Source organism: Gracilinanus agilis, chromosome 3 (assembly GCF_016433145.1).
Source record: "Gracilinanus agilis isolate LMUSP501 chromosome 3, AgileGrace, whole genome shotgun sequence".
NCBI lineage: Eukaryota > Metazoa > Chordata > Mammalia > Didelphimorphia > Didelphidae > Gracilinanus > Gracilinanus agilis.
This window is the reverse complement of record NC_058132.1, coordinates 81,996,760-82,012,964: the sequence shown is the minus strand read 5'-3', so window position 1 is coordinate 82,012,964 and position 16,205 is coordinate 81,996,760. Positions and strand designations below refer to the sequence as shown.

Below are 16,205 nucleotides of genomic sequence, written 5' to 3'. Positions count from 1 at the left end.
GCAACTATCAACAATTTGGAAATAAGTCTTGATCAATAACACATGTTAAAACCAGTGGAAATGCACATTGTCTATAGGTGGGGGGAGGAGGTGGGGGGGTGAAGGGGAAAGTAAGAACATGAATCATGTAACCGTGATAACTTTTCTAAAAAATAAAAATTATTAAAAAAAAAAACACTTTTCACACAAAATTCAGACCTAAACAATTGTGGGGGAGGGGGAAGAATGTGATCATGGATAGATCAAGCCAATACAGTGAAAATAACTGGGAGGCCTGCCTAAATCAGTTTATCATACCAATCAAACTGCCAAGAAATTATTTCATAGAACTAAAAAAATTAACAACAAAGTTCATCTGAAAGAAAAAAAGGCCAAGAAAATCAAAGGAATTAATGGGAAAAAAATATGAAAGAGACCTAGCTATAAAGGAGAAATCTTCAAAACAAACTGCTACTGGCCAAGAAATAGAGTGGTGGATCAATAGAATAGATTAGGTAATGATAACACATGGCGGTTAATGTCCATAGCAATTTAGTGTTCAGTAAATCCAAAGATCTAAACTTTTTGGGAAAGAACTCATAGTTGACCAAAACTTCTGGGAAAACTGGAAAGCAGTCTGGCAGAAATTAGGTACTAGGCCTTAGGAGTGAGATGGACCAACATCTCACAATGTACATCAAGATAAATTCAAACTGGATACCTGATCTAGAAATAAAGGGAGACAGCATAAACAAATTAGAGGAATATGGAAAAGTCTACCTGTCAGACTTATGGAAAAGGTAAGAATTTATGACCAAACAAGTCACAGAAAACATTAAAAATGAAATAGATAATTTTGATCACATTAAAAAGTTTTACACAAATAAAATGAATGCAACCAAATTAGAAGGGGAAAAAACACATTTGGAAAAACATTTATAGCAAGTATAGTCAAAAAAAAAGTCAAAAGCCTCATTTTTCAGATAGAGTTAAGTCAAATTTATAAGAGTTTGAGACATTCCCCAATTGAGAAATGGTCAAAGGATATAAACAAGCAGTTCTCAGAGGAAAACTATCCATAGTCATGTGAAAAAAATGTTCACTACTGATTAGAGAAATGCACATTATAATAACTCTTGAGATTCTATCTCACACCTACCAGATTGGCTAACTGACCAAAAAGGAAAATAATAAATGTTGAGGGGGATATGGTGAGGAATTCCCTAAATGTTCAAAAGCAAGTCTTTTTCTCTTTTTTCTCCCCCACCCCCACAATTCTTAAAACTTCTGAATAAAATAAATCTGTGACATTGGAAAGGATAGTACTTTTAAAAACCTATGATTCCTCTTCTGAAGGATTTATTTATTGTATATACCTTACATAACTATCTGCTTTTCTAATAGTCTGTTAACTTGGCAAAGAAAGCATTCATTTGACAACCTTTCATTAAATGTCTATTTTTAACAAAGCATTGCTAGTTGAAGGGAAGGGGCTGTAGAAATAAGACATCTTCCCTTTTTAGTTATTTATTTTTAAGTCTTTGCTTTCTGTTTTAGCATCAATTCGAAGACAGAAGAGCAAGGGCTAGGCAATTGGGGTTAAGTGACTTGCCCAAGATAGGATAGGAAGTGTCTGAGTCCAGATTTGAACCCAGGTCCTTTTGACTTCAGGCCTGGTATTCTATCCACTGTGCTAACTAGCTCTGTCTCCTTAACTCTAGTGCTTAGAATGTAGTAGGAGTTACTAATTGATTGTCCTAGCCAATAAGTAAAGAAAAGATAGAACATTTAAAAGATGTGAATTTTACTTCTTGAAAACTTCACTTTAGTTATTTATTTTAATTCTTCCTTGATCTCTATAAGAATTTTTTATGAATAGAAAAGTGATTTTAGGTGTAACACTTCTGCCCTCCTATGGAGAAGCTACTGAACAATGACCTACTCTAGAAACAAGCCAGAAGGAGAAATATTGAATAGAAAAGCTTAATGTAATCAGTAGGACTAAGAGAATTGCATCAGATCTAATCTGTACCATGTTTTAATTGTCCTGGCAGGAAGACTAAGATATCCTATATTTCTTGACTTTTCCCTCAACTCTTTACATATTTTCTTCATTTATATGTAAAAACATACTCTTTGACCTTGATGATGACAAATGGTATGTATAATAATAATAAATAATAAACTTTAATTGACTAGAATTTTTCTATTTCTCTGAGGTGGAAAAAGAAAGTGGAAAGTAAAAAAATCTTGTCATCTTTCTTAGAAAAATCTACTTATCCACAAAGGGCTTTAAATGAATGTCTGCCCTTTGATCTAGCCATACCACTGCTGGGTTTGTACCCCAAAGAGATAATAAGGAAAAAGACTTATACAAAAATATTCATAGCTGCTCTCTTTGTGGTAGCAAAAAAATTAGAATACAAGGGGGTGTCCATCGATTGGGGAATGGCTGAACAAATTGTGGTATCTGATGGTGATGGAATACTATTGTGCTGAAAGGAATAAAGAAGTGAAGGAATTCCATGTGAACTGGAATGACCTCCAGAAATTGATGCAAATCGTAAGGAGTAGAACCAGGAGAACATTGTACATAGACTGATACATTATGGCGCAATCAAGTGTAATGGACTTTTCTACCAGTAGCAATGCAATGTCCCAGGACAATCCAGCAGAATTTAGGAGAAAGAATGCTATCTACATCCAGAGAAAGAACTATGGAACCAGAAATGCATTAGAAAAATATATGATTAAGCATGTAGTGCAATAGGGATATGATTAGGATTTTGATATTAAAGAATCACTCTACTGCAAATATGAATAACATGGAAATAGGTTTTGAACAATGATACATATATAATCCAGTGGAAGTGCTTGTCGCCTTTGGGCAGGGGGAGGAGAAAGCAGGGGGTGGGATTGTGAATCATGTAACCATGGGAAAATATTCTAAAGAAAATTTTTAAAAAAGAAAAGAAGAAAAAATCTACTTCTAGATTTTTATTATCTATAATATTAATAATTAATGCAATACTATTCATATAAGTTTACCCGTCACTTTTAAAATTAGTATAGCATCATTGAAGGAGTTCTGGGTTAAGAACCACACAGCCTATGTTTGAGTTCCAGTTTTACCACTTGCTTCCCATTGTACCAAATAAAATTAATATAGAAGGATATATTTCAAAATATTAGGGTTTTATTGACAGTCATATTGATAATTAAAGCCATGTGCCTGATAAGAACTAGTTCAAATGCCACGCCATACCTTCCACCTCTGGCTTGCTTTACCAGGAAAAAGAGGCAGTACATATTCCGTCCTGAGTCTTTATACCTTTGTTTACGTAATCACACTTCCTGTCCACCTGTATTACACAGGAGGAATCATGGGAAATGTAGTTTTGAAGACTCTTAAATGTCCACAAGAAGTTTAGACCAGAGACCTCAGGATCACTGGACCCCAAATTTCCAGTATCACACCATGTGATCTTTCATAAGTCATTCAACCTTTTCAGGTCTCAAGTTTCCTTACCTGTACAATGAAATTGGACAAAGTAATTCTGTATATCACTTTCACTAAAATGATTTTGGACTGAAAAGAATCTTATAAAAAAGATTTATTCTAAGTAGCATTTGAACTCTGTCCAAAGGTGAAGATTATAGATTTTAAGAGATTTCTTGATGCTTTAAAATTTTTTTAAATATATGAATATTTCATTTTCCAAATTACATATAATGATTTTCAACATAATGTTTTCCAAAATTATAAAATCCAAGTTGTCTCCATTCCCTCCCTACTCCTTGAGATGATAAGCAATTTGATCTGGGTTATATACATGTCTTATCATGTAAAACATTTCCATATTGATCACGATTGTAAGAGAATATTTGTATGAAACTAAAAGCCCAAAATAAAAACGCAAACTGAAGTGAAAAATAGTATGCTTTGATCTGCATTCTTTCCCTGGAGGTGGATAGCATTCTTTGTGGTAAGTCCTTCAGAATGCTCCTAGATCATTGTATTGCTGAGAATAGGTAAGTCTTTCACAGTCATTGTATAGTATGGCTTTTACTAGATATGATCTGGTTTTCGAGGCATCAGTTCATATAGGTCTTTCCAGCTTTTTCTGAAGTCATCCTGCTCATCATTTCTTATAACACAGTAGTATTCCATCATCATCATATGCCACAATCTGTTCAGCTGTTCCCCAATTTGATAAACATTCCCTCAATTTCCAATTCTTTGCCACTACCAAAAGATCTGCTATGAATATTTTTGTCCAAATAGATCCTTTCCCCTCTTTTTGATCTCTTTAGGATAGTAGTGGCATTACAGGATCAAAGAGTATACAGAGTTTTATAGCCCTTTTCAAATTGCCTTCCAGAATGGTTGCATCAGTTCCCAACTCTACCAACAATGCATTTGTGTCCCAATTTTGCCACATCCTCTCTTAACATTTATCATTTTCCTTTATTGTAACATAGAACAATATGATAGATATGAGGTGGTACCTCAAAGTTGTTTTAATATGTATTTCTCTAATCAAGAGTAATTTGGGAGATTATAAAGTATAAAAGAAGATCTCATGATTCTTCAAAATTGCTTTTCTCCTAGTTTCTGCCACTGCCTTCTACAAAGCACAACCTGTAATTCAGTTCATGTGTGAAGTCCTTGACATTCATAATATTGATGAACAGCCAAGACCTCTGACTGATTCTCATCGGGTAAAATTCACCAAAGAGATAAAGGGTGAGTAGACATGGATGTCTTCCTCCAGAATAGCTTTTATATATTGACCAAAAATGGAGTGATAATTACAGCTTTCTTTGACATTTTGTTTCATTATCCAAGTAGTTTTTCATGGTTCACACATCACCAGTAAGAATATCCCCATAACTGTCATGTGCATTAATATCTATAGCATCTTTGTTGAGTAAGGCTTTATTTTACTTCATCAGCAAGGAATTAAATAGCAAGTAATGAAAATATTCAGTGGTGTTGTTTTTTTCAAACAAGTATGATACATTATTATGTAAAATAAAATTTGTGCCAACCAGTGTTTTGACTGGATACTAAACCTACCCCAGCTGAAGAAGTTAAGGTGCTGGTGGGATCTAGCTTTTGCTGTGCCCTTAAAGCAGGAAGTTTATCTTCCAGGTATGTTTGATTTTCAAAGTTGGAGTATTTAATCTTCCATGGTGACTTTCTTAAGTTTCTGTGAAATGATGTGATGTAGACTGTCAAACATTACTTCAGTAAGGTCCTCTCTACTTCCTGCTAATTTAAAACCATTTGGAATGTGGAGCTGATCAGTCTTGTTTCACATATGTTGTCCTGGAGCAGTGCAAACTAAGGGTATTTATAGTTGGTTTCATAGTTGGCTACTAATTCATTGAAATCTTAACAGTTTTAGCTTTGTGGCAAAAACTTGTATAGTTACTTGGAATAGTGATACTGGACAAATTAATTTTCCCATTACCTAAATGGCACCCCTTCCATTTTTTATAACTGATAATACATTTACAAAATGCCTGTGCCCAAGAACAGATACATTTATGTTTTTAAAAATTGTTCTTGGTGAATGTGAATTTTGGTTCAATGGGTAAGACCAGTGATGGGCAAACTGCAGGCCAGATGTGGGCCCCTGAAGTGTTCTATCCAGCCACACACATTATTCCTAATCTATTGAATACTATGAGTAGGATACACTACAATGAAACTTCCAAAGAGTTGCCTTAGAAACAGACTGACAGATGAGCATTTCCTTTCCTTTGACCCCCTCTTTAAAAAGTTTGCCTGTCACTGGGTAAGACCATTCAAGCTGTCCACTATAAATGTTTTAGAATGTCCAAAGTACATAAATAGTACTGAGAAGTAATGTCTCCTTCTTCCTCAACAGACATTAATACTGTGCCTGTCACTCCAAGAGGAAATCATTGTAAGGCAACATTAGAAGTGAAATTTCTCCTGCTTTGAAAATAAGCATTTTAATTATATATTAAGAAGTGCTGCTCAAATGCTGCAACAAGAAACCTTTATTTTATCTTGCTATTATGCCATTTCCTTTATGTGATTAGCATTAACGGCACAGTTTGCATTTTCCAGGAAATAGTGCAGGATCATTAATACGTTACCATCTAAATGCCATAGTTTCCAATGGAGTTGCTGCTTAGTTACCACCTCAATATCATAAAATCACATACATTACTTTGCGGTAACTATGCAATCAACTCATATCACCGCTCTGTCACAGAAAATACAAGATGTACAGAACAAGGATTCAGCTGCTGCCCGAAGAGCATGGAATCAAGCTTAACTTCATCTGCTCAGGGGCCCAAAGAAATGACTGAAAAATCACTAGAAATCATTATAAAGTTGATGTTATAGTAAAGGTAAAGCCAAGTTTATAGGTTAAATATTTGATTAAAGCCAGCCAAACATTTTGGTTGGGTGGAGGTGGTGGGGAGGGAACTGGGCACTGAAATATTTAGACACATTTTTAAAACTCAGTTTTTTATACCCTTTTAATAATCATTTAAATATTTACCTTATGTCTTATGTTTGGGGAAAATAGGGGTTAGTGACTGACTGATAGTATCTCTTCCAAATAATGGCACTTAAGTACTTTTCATTGGCAGTTTGAGTTTTTTCTTCCCTCCTCAATATCAGAAAGACAATTTAAAAGAAATAATAAAAACATACTGTGTTTATATACCAACATTTGAAATTCAAGCAAATTCAAAATTTTAGTCTTCAGTGCTATACATTTTGAATGGAATATACACTTCATTTTCAGCCTATTTCCAAAAAGAACCCTGTGACAGGCATATTGGTACAAAGTGTGCCATGTATAAAATAGAAGCACAAACTCTGATTTTCCTTGGTATTAATTTGCTTCCAGCCGAATTTTTTTCATATATTTCTATTAATATTAAGTAATAATTTAGTAAGCATTGTCAGCTATCTATGCAATAAAAATAGTAGTTTTAGACTTACTTAGGATGTTTGCAGAAATTTATTAATGAAAATAACTGTCCCATCCAGAGGGGAAACCAATCACAATTTATTCAAATGATTCAGCGATGCATTCCTTTTAGAAGTTTTATTTGAAATATTTTCCCCACTTTAACACCTTATTATATAATATATCTTTAGCATGTAATTTTTAGAAACTTTCTCACTATATTTCATTTTCTTAGCTTTTATTATTCTACATAAAAATAACCTGAGTTCTGGTTAATTTAAATAAATCTGAGGTAAGGGTCACCTCAGAGAGTTATTAGTAAAACTTTCTGTCTCCTTATTGATTCAGTTAATAGTTTTCAAACATGTCTTTAAGAAGTTTATCACTAAAAAAGTAAAATCTTTGAGGAAGCCTAGGAAACATTTATAAGTGAGTTATTCTTCACCCCCAGTAACCAGAAGGAAAGTAGCTCAGTTTCTGTCCAGAGGTCCTGTTATTCACCTCTTGCTCAATAAAATTGTTTAGCACTTCCTTCCACTGGTTTATTAAAGTGCCTTTTGACAGTATGTTAGTAAATCACACTTATCAAACATTCTATGTTTTCAAAGGGTAGAACACAGTCATTTTGAAATTATTTACACCCGCACAGTTTCTCTTCCAAACACCTGGATTTTATGACCAATAGGTGTTTGTTGATCTTTGTCCCAAATGACTTCTAGGGGTTATTGAATTTATAGTAGTTTAATTTTTTAAGTATAGAGCAGTGATTCCCAAAGTGGGCACTACTGCCCCCTGGTGGGTGCTGCAGCGATCCGGGAGGGCAGTGATGGCCACACTTTTTTTTGTATTACATTCTATTCTGAGTTCAATAAATAGTTTCATAATTTCCAGGGGGCGCTAAGTAATATTTTTTCTGGAAAAGGGGCAGTGGGCCAAAAAAGTTTGGGAACCACTACTATAGAGCCTTTGAGGGTACTGCATTGGATATGATAAGAATTAGGAACTTGTGGATTAATAATATTATACTGCCATTTAGCCCTCTAAATATTTTTATGTATTCAGAAGTAACTTTTAACTCTTGTGGTAGTATACAGACTTGTCTATTTTATGTTAAATTGCATATGTATTTTACATGCAACAGTTTGTCATCTCAGTTTTTTTATTGGGTACAGGTCTGAAGGTTGAAGTGACTCATTGTGGAACAATGAGGCGGAAATATCGTGTTTGTAATGTAACAAGAAGACCCGCCAGTCATCAAACGTAAGAGAAGCTGGTATTTGTAAGTGGACAGAGAATATGTATGAAATGTTTTAGCACTAAGTAGAATGGGAGCTTCCCTCATTCTTAATAGGATTACAGTTGATGATCTTACTTTCTATGATATTTATAAAAATCTTCCTCTCATTTACAGCTTTCCTTTACAGTTAGAAAATGGCCAAACTGTAGAAAGGACAGTAGCACAATATTTCAGAGAGAAGTACAACCTCCAACTGAAGTATCCTCACCTTCCCTGTCTACAAGTGGGACAGGAGCAGAAGCATACTTATCTGCCTCTGGAAGTAATTAAAGCTGCTTGTCATGGGTTATAATTCATAATTTTGGGAATCGTTTTTTGTGGTATATTCATTTTTCATTCATGTCTGACTCTTGGTGATCCCATTTGAGGTTTTCTTGGCAAAGACACTAGAGTGGCTTGCCATTTCTTTCTACAGGTTATTTTACAGATGAGAAAACTGAGGCAAACAGAGTTAAGTGAGTTGTCCAGGGTCACACAGCTCATAAGTGTCTGAGGCTGGTTTTGAACCCAGGAAGGTAACTCTTCCTGATTTCAAATCTAGCAGTCTATTTATTATACCACCTAGATGCACACTGGGAACTGTTAGAGAATATAAAAGTGCTTATAATGTATCTTATGATCCCTCCGATATCTGTTATATGTTCAAATTTTTTACACAATCTTCCTATCTCTTCCTTCTAATAATCCTAATTTTAAAATATATATAAATTCCACAAACTTTCCCGGTGTAGAAATGGAAAAAATCTCTGGTACTTTCAAAAGTTTGTTAGTTTGTTTTAGAAGGGAGGAATATGCATTTATTAAGTGGGATGTAAGGACTATTATCCCCATTTCACAGCTGAGAAGATTTAGGCAAACAAAGGTTAAGTGATTTGCCCAGGTAATTCAACTAGTGTCAGAAGTCATATTTGAACTGAAGTCTTCCTGACTCTAGACTTCCACATTAGCATTATCCCCCATACCACCTAGATATTTCAGTAGAGGTTAGTGGAAGTAGATTTATCACACAAAATTATGTAAGGAATAGGTTTATTTATTTATTTTGGGGGCTTTATCTTAAGTGATGTCTAGAATGTCATCTTTTTTTCTCATTTTAGGTCTGTAATATTGTAGCAGGACAACGGTGCATTAAGAAGCTGACAGACAATCAGACATCCACCATGATCAAAGCAACAGCAAGATCTGCTCCCGACAGACAAGAGGAAATTAGCAGATTGGTTAGTTTTTTTTTAATTAATTATTCAAAAACTGATGGAAGTCACGGCACATCACTAGAGAAATCTTATTCCTCAGTGCAAGTCCCAACAAATTTTTTAGTTTGCCTCACCTTACTTTCTCAGTAGCTTCTATATAGCTTTTCCTTTGCCTTTATGAGTACTAGAATCCAGTCTCCAGTTCAGCTCTGGAAACCGTAAGCAAACATTTATTGAGTCAGGCACTACGGCTAGGTAATGGAAATGTGGCAGCAAAAATGAAACCATCTGTGCTCTCAGAGAGCTGCATTTTATTTAGAGAATGCAATGGGAACACAATATATGCAAAGTAATTTCTGATTAGAAGGGCCCCCTATGGGCAGCTGGGTAGCTCAGTGGAGTGAGAGTCAGGCCTAGAGACAGGAGGTCCTAGGTTCAAACCCGACCTCAGCCACTTCCCAGCTGTGTGACCCTGGGCAAGTCACTTGACCCCCATTGCCCACCCTTACCACTCTTCCACCTATGAGACAATACACCGAAGTACAAGGGTTTTTAAAAAAAAAAAAAAGAAGGGCCCCCTAGTCACAGGGAAAAACAGGTAGGAGATGGTACTTTAGTTGAGTCTTAAAGGAAATGAATTCTACATAGTAGAAATTTTTTTCAATTATATTTTTATTTTTATTTTGAATATTTTCCCATATTTACATGTTTCATGTTCTTTCCCTCGCCCCAAACCCTCCTAATCCCTCTTAGCCAATGCACAATTCCACTGGGCTTTACACATATCATCGATTAAGACCTAATTCCATATTATTGATAGTTGGACTAGAGTTCTCGTTTAGTGTCTTCATCTCCAATAATATCCCCATCAGCCCATGTGTTCAAGCAGTTGTTTTTCTTCTGTATTTCTCCTCCCACAGTTCTTCCTCTGGATGTGGCTTGTTTTCTGTCTCATAAATCCCTTAGCCTTGCCCTGGATTCTTGCATTGCTGCTAGTAGAGAAGTCCGTTATGTTTGATTGTACCACAGTGCTTCAGCCTTACAGAGTAGAAATTTAAGATATAGTGCATTCTATGCATGGGGGATAGTCTGTGCAAAGTCACTAAAATGGGAGACGATATGTCATTTCAAGTGAATAGCAAATTGGCTAGTGTGACAGGGTCATAGGATATGTGAAGAAGAAAAGGTAACAAGCCTGGAAACATAGGTCAGAATCTAAATGTGAATTTATTTATTTTTAATTATTTATATTTATCAGGGTTTTTTGTTTTTTTTAGATTTTTATTTCCAAATTCCTTTCAGTGAATTATACATATGAAATCGTTCAAAACATATTTCCAAATTAACCATGTTGCCAAAAAAAAGACAAGAAATATAAAGTTGGGGAAAAAAAGGCTGCATTCAGACCTTTTACTCTAGAGGTGAATAGCACTTTCCATCATGAGGAATTATTGTAGATCACTGTCTTGATCCGAGTACTTAATAAGTCTTTCATAGTTGATTATCCTTACTACATTACTGTTATTATATACAATGTGCTCCTGGTTCTGTTCACTTGATTTTGCACAAGTTCATATGTCTTCCCAGGTTTTTCTGAAACCATCTTGTTCATCATTTCTTATAAGACAATAGTATTCCATCACAATTATTTACCAGAATTTGTTCAGCCATTCCTGAATTGATTAGCATCCCCTCAGTTTTCAATTCTTGGCCACAACGAAAAGAGCTGCTCTAAATATTTTTGAACATATGGGTCCTTTTCCATTTTTTTTAAATTTCTTTGGGCTACAGACCTAGAAATGATATTACTGAGTCAAATTCCAAATTGTCATCTCGAATAGTTGGACCAGTTCCTAACTCTACCAGCAGTCCATTAGTGTCTCAATTATCCTTTTCTATCATGTTAGTCAATCTGATATGCATGAAGTAGTGCCTCCAATTTGCCTTATTTTGCATTTTTCTAATCAGTATTGATTTAGAGCCTTTTTTAATTTGTTAATAGATAGCTTTGATTTCTTCTTCTGAAAAATGTTCATGTGTCAACCATTTTTCAGTTGGGTAATAATTATTATTTTTAGAAATTTGGCATCATTCCATATATATATTCCGTATATATTTAGGAAATAAGGCCTTTATCAGAAAAACTTGCTACAGAAATGTTTCCCAATTTCTTGCTTTCCTTCTAATCTTGACTGTTGTTTTTATTTGTGCAAAATCTTTTTAATTTCATGTTATCAAAATTCTTCATTTATTTCCCATGATCTTCTCTGTCTCTTATTTGATCATAATTCTTCCCTCATAAATAAATCTAACAAATAAAAATTTTAATGTTCTTAATTTGCTTATGATAATCACCCTTTATGTTTAAATCATGTTCCCATTTTCACCTTATCTTGTTATAAACTGTGGAATGTAGATGTTTACCTGGTTTTGAAAAACTATTTTCCAGTTTTCCCAGCAATTTTTGTCAAATAGTGAATTCTTACTGATAAATCTTGGATCTTTGGGTTTATCAAACACTAGATTACTTATGGTCATTAATTACCTTGTTTTGTTGAGTCATTTTAGCTGTGTGTGACTTTTTATGACCCCCTTTCTTGGCAAAGAAAGAATAGTTTGCCATTTCCTTCTCCAGTTCACTTGACAGATGAGTCAACTGAAGCAGACAGAGTTAAGTGATTTGCCCAGGGTCACATAACTAGTAAGTATCTGAGATGAGTCTTCCTGACTTCTTGATAAGACACCTTATCGATTGTTCAACCTAGCTGCCCCATTATACACAACTATGTATTGCATACCTAATCTATTCCTCTGATCCACCACTGTTTCTTAGCCAGTACCAAATTGTTTTGCTGATTACCATTCTGTAATATAGTTTGAAATTTGGTACTGGTGGACCACCTTCCTTCACATTTTTTTTCATTGATTCCTTTGATATTCTTGACTTTCTGTTCCACCAGATGAATTTTGTTATTTTTCTAGCTCTCTAGCTTGGTTTGATTGGTATGCCATTTAATTTAGGTAGAATTGGCATTTTATTATATTGGCTCAGCCTACTCATTAGCAATTAATATTTCTCCAGTTGTTTATATCTATTTTATTTGTATAAAAAAGTATTTTGTAACTGTGTTCATGTAGTTCCTGGGTTTTTCTTGGCAATTTTATATTGTCTATAACTGTTTTAAGTAGATTTTTCTCTCTTCCTGTTAGAATTGTTGGTAATATATAAAAATGATGATGATTTATGTGGGTTTATTTTATTTCCCCAGCTTTGCTAAAATTGTTGATTATTTTAGCTAGCTTTTAATGGATCTCCAGGATCTTCTAAATCTGTGTTGACAAAGATGTGCCCAAGTGTGCCAGAGGGGGCTGCTCCGTTCCCCCTTTCCACCATGCCTGAGAACATTTTTTACATGCCTCACTCCTCTGTCCAGCAGATCAATGCGAGCACTTCCTCCCTCTGCTTTCTGGGTTAATGTAGGGGGCTTACAGGCAGCGTAAAGGTGCAGTTTGGGCATGTGTTCTCTAAAAGGTTCACCAATGCTGTTCTAAGTTATATCATCAGATGTTCTACAAAGAGTGATAATTTTATTTCTTCATTGCCTATTCTAATTCCTTCAATGTATTTTTCTTTTATTGCTATAGCTAACATTTCTTGTACAATATTGGATAAATAGCACTGATAATAGATATCCTTGCTTCACTCCTGATCTTATTGAGAAGGCTTCTAGTTTATCCTGATTAAAGAGAATACTTGATCGTAGTTTTAGATAGAAAAGCTCTATTTATTTGTGTGTTTTCTGGTATTTTTTATCTTTAATGAGTGTTGTATTTTCTCAGAAGTTTTTTCTGCATTTATTGTGGTAATCATTTGATTTTTTGTTAACTTTATTATTGATTTTGTCTATAATAGATTATTGTCTATTTTGCTTATTTGTTCAGCTATTTTAGTTGTGTCTGACTTTTCATGACTACATTTGAGGTTTTCATAGCAAAGATATTGGAGTGATTTGCCATTTCCTTCTCCAGTTTATTTTATAGATGAGGAAACTGAGACAGATAGTTAAGTGACTTGCCCAGGGTCATACAGCTCATAAGTTTGTCCAAAGATGGATTTGAATTCTGATCTTCCTGACTGGCATTCTATCTACTATGCCACCTAGCTGCCCAGTTAATGTCTGTAGTTTTCCTAATATTGAACCAGCCCTGCATTTCTGACATAAACACTACCTGGTTATACTCTGTGATCTTTGTGATAACATTGTTGTAATTTCCTTATGAGTATTTTTGCATATTTTTATAGATTTGCATTTTTTCTAGTGGTGATTTAGAACATTTTTTCATTTGATGATATATAAGTTTTAATTTCTTCTTCTGAAAACTCTTTATATGCTTCAACCATTTATCAATTGGGTAATAGTTTTATTTAAGATTTTTGCCTCATTGTATGGTGATCAATAAAAACTTGGCTAATCTCAGCAATGCAGTGATCTGGAGTAATCCTAAAATGCTTATGACAGGGAATGCTATTCACCTCCAGAGAAAGAACTGTTGGAGTTGGATGGACATAGATCAAAGCATACTATCTTTTCATATCAGTATTTTTATGGTCTTATTTGGGGGTTTTGGTTTTGTATGTGTGTGCTCTTACAACAGTGATCAATATGGAATTGTGTTTTTCATGATCATACAAATAAAATTTTTGCATCAATGTTCATTAGGGAAATTGATTTATAATTTTCTTTCCCTGGTTTTTTTTTTTCTTTCTGGTTTAGACAGAATAATATTTGTGTCATAGCAGGAATTTCTTAGGACTCCTTTACATTTTTTCCAAATAGTTTATGGTAGTACTAGAATTAATTATCCTTTATATGTTTGGTAAAATTCACTCGTAAACACCTCTAATCCTAGGGATTTTTTTTTAGGGAGCTCATTTGTGGCTGGATCAGTTTCTTTTTTCTGACATTGGGTTATTTTTTTTTTTTAATTTTAAACCTTTAACTTCTGTGTATTGATATATAGGTGGAAGATTGGTAAGGGTAGGCAATGGGGGTCAAGTGACTTGCCCAGGGTCACACAGCTGGAAGTGTCTGAGGCCGATAGGGTTATTTTTTCATCTGTTAATCAGAGTGATTTCTATTTTTGTAAGTCATCCATATAACTTAGATTGTCAGATTTATTGGAATATAATTGGACAAAACATTCTTAGTGATTGCTTTAATTTCATCATTGTTGGTGTTTCATTCACCTTTTTCATTATATTTAATTTCATTTTCATTTTTTAAATCAAATTAACCAATAGTTTATCTATTTTGTTGATTTTAACTTTCAATTTTATTAATCTTTGATTTTCATTATTTCTATTTCATTGTTTAATTAGGGATTTTAAATTTGTTCTTTTTCAAGTTTTTTTAATTGCATGCATTCATCCATCTGCTCTTTCTCTTTTTTATTGATGTAAACATTTAGAGATATAATTTTTTAGCTAGGAACTGCTTCAGCAGCATCCCATAAATTTTGGTATATTGTCTCATTGTTTTCATTCTCTTTAATGAAGTTATTTGTTGTTTATATGATTTGTTCTTTAGGATTAGATTATTTAGTTTCCAATTAATTTTTCATCTTTGCTTCCAAGATCCTTTATTGAAGGTAGTGTTTATTGCATTATGGCCCAATAAGAGTGGATTTAATATTTTTGCTTTTCTGCATCAGTTTTGTGAAAGTGTCATGTACAACACATAAAAAGATTTACTCCTTTGTATTACTATTCAGTTCTCTCTAGTAGTCAGTCATAACTAACTTTTCTAAAATTTTGTTCACCTCCTTTACATCCTTTGTTACTTGTTTTATGGTTAGATTTATTGTGTTTTAAGAAAGGAAAGTTGAAGGGGGCAGCTGGGTAGCTCAGTGGATTGAGAGCCAGGCCTAGAGACAGGAGGTCCTAGGTTCAAATCCGGCCTCAGACACTTCCCAGCTGTGTGACCCTGGGCAAGTCACTTGACCCCCATTGCCTACCCTTACCACTCTTCCACCTATAAGTCAATACACAGAAGTTAAGGGTTTAAAATTAAAAAAAAAAAAAGAAAGAAAGAAAGGAAAGTTGAGATCTCCATTAGTACAGTTTTACTGTTTATTTCCTCCTATAACTCATTTAAGTTTCCCTTTAAGAATTTGGATGCTTTGCCATTTGGTAAACACAGATATTTAGTATTGATATTACTTCATTGTCCATGGTACTTTTTAGCAAAATGCATTTTTCCTGATTATCTCTCTTTTTTATTAACCCTTACCTTCTATCTTATAATCAATACTATGTATTGGTTCCAAAGTGAAAGTGTGGTAAGGGCTAGGCGATGAGGGTTAAGTGACTTGCCCAGGATCACATAGCTAGGAAGTGTCTGAGGTCAGATTTGAATCTAGGACCTCCTATCTCTAGGCCTGGCTCTCAATCCACTGAGCCACTCAGCTGCCCCCATGATTATCTCTATTAATTAAGTGTATTTTTATTTTTGCTTTGTCCAAAATAATGATTGTTCCTCCTACCTTTTTTACCTTGGCTAAAAGTAACAAATTCTGCTCCGTCCCCTTATTTTAACTCTGTGTATGTCTTAATGTTTCAAGTGTGTGTCTTATAAACAAATATTATTCTGGTTTCTAATCTATTCTGCTATCTACCTCTATTTTACTGGATAAGTTCATCCCATTCACATTTATAGTTATGACTGTATTTATCCTTCTTTCTTTCATTTTACCTTGTCCCTCTTCAAAACTCTG

At 34.2% G+C, this 16,205-nt stretch overlaps 1 protein-coding gene across 1 annotated transcript in view; it reads left to right on the top strand.

Moving 5' to 3' along the window:
- The window catches only part of LOC123241074 (protein argonaute-3), a gene marked incomplete at its 5' end in the record, with an annotated part of 72,425 nt that overhangs the window by 34,567 nt on the left and 21,653 nt on the right, over positions 1–16,205 (top strand). Inside the window, 4 exons of the mRNA XM_044668781.1 lie at positions 4,592–4,726; positions 8,114–8,201; positions 8,353–8,500; positions 9,336–9,455. Of these exons, the coding sequence (XP_044524716.1) occupies positions 4,592–4,726; positions 8,114–8,201; positions 8,353–8,500; positions 9,336–9,455 (491 nt within the window). The remainder of the gene's footprint in view (positions 1–4,591; positions 4,727–8,113; positions 8,202–8,352; positions 8,501–9,335; positions 9,456–16,205) is intronic.